Raw genomic sequence first — 560 nt, 5'->3', positions numbered from 1 at the left:
TTTTGGAGAGGGCTCCTATCTATGTTAAAGTTTTTGGAGAGGGCTCCTATCTATGTTAAAGTTTTTGGAGAGGGCTCCTATCTATGTTAAAGTTTTTGGAGAGGGCTCCTATCTATGTTAAAGTTTTTGGAGAGGGCTCCTATCTATGCTAAAGTTTTTGGTGAGGGCTTCAGTTTCTGAGGTTAATTGAGTTCAGGGAATTAATTAATTATGTAAATGAATAACTCACCTTCCTGATGCTGTAAAATCACAGTAGATAACTGAAAAAGAGGATAATATTGATTGCTATTACCGTCATCATAATCATCATAATCATTATCATGATGGTCACCACCACCACCACCACTATTGTAATCATCGGCATCGGCATCACAATCAGCAGTCACCGCCGCTGCCACTACAACCATCAATGTCGTCATCATCATCATCATCATAGTCGTCATTGTTATTGTAGTCATTGTTGTCATCATCATCAACAACATCATCATCAGGTTACGGAGATGTAAACACACTGACATTGTCGTCAAGTGATGATGGAGGGACACACAAACATACATATA

At 38.8% G+C, this 560-nt stretch overlaps 1 protein-coding gene across 1 annotated transcript in view; it reads right to left on the bottom strand.

Annotated features, from left to right (window-relative positions):
- The window catches only part of LOC106882655 (probable cysteine desulfurase), a 9,017-nt gene that overhangs the window by 6,357 nt on the left and 2,100 nt on the right, over positions 1-560 (bottom strand). Inside the window, exon 3 of the mRNA XM_014933406.2 lies at positions 230-260. Coding sequence (XP_014788892.1) covers positions 230-260 — 31 coding nt within the window. The remainder of the gene's footprint in view (positions 1-229; positions 261-560) is intronic.

This window comes from Octopus bimaculoides, unplaced genomic scaffold (assembly GCF_001194135.2).
Source record: "Octopus bimaculoides isolate UCB-OBI-ISO-001 unplaced genomic scaffold, ASM119413v2 Scaffold_225998, whole genome shotgun sequence".
Lineage (NCBI taxonomy): Eukaryota > Metazoa > Mollusca > Cephalopoda > Octopoda > Octopodidae > Octopus > Octopus bimaculoides.
This window is presented reverse-complemented; position numbering and strand designations above follow the sequence as displayed.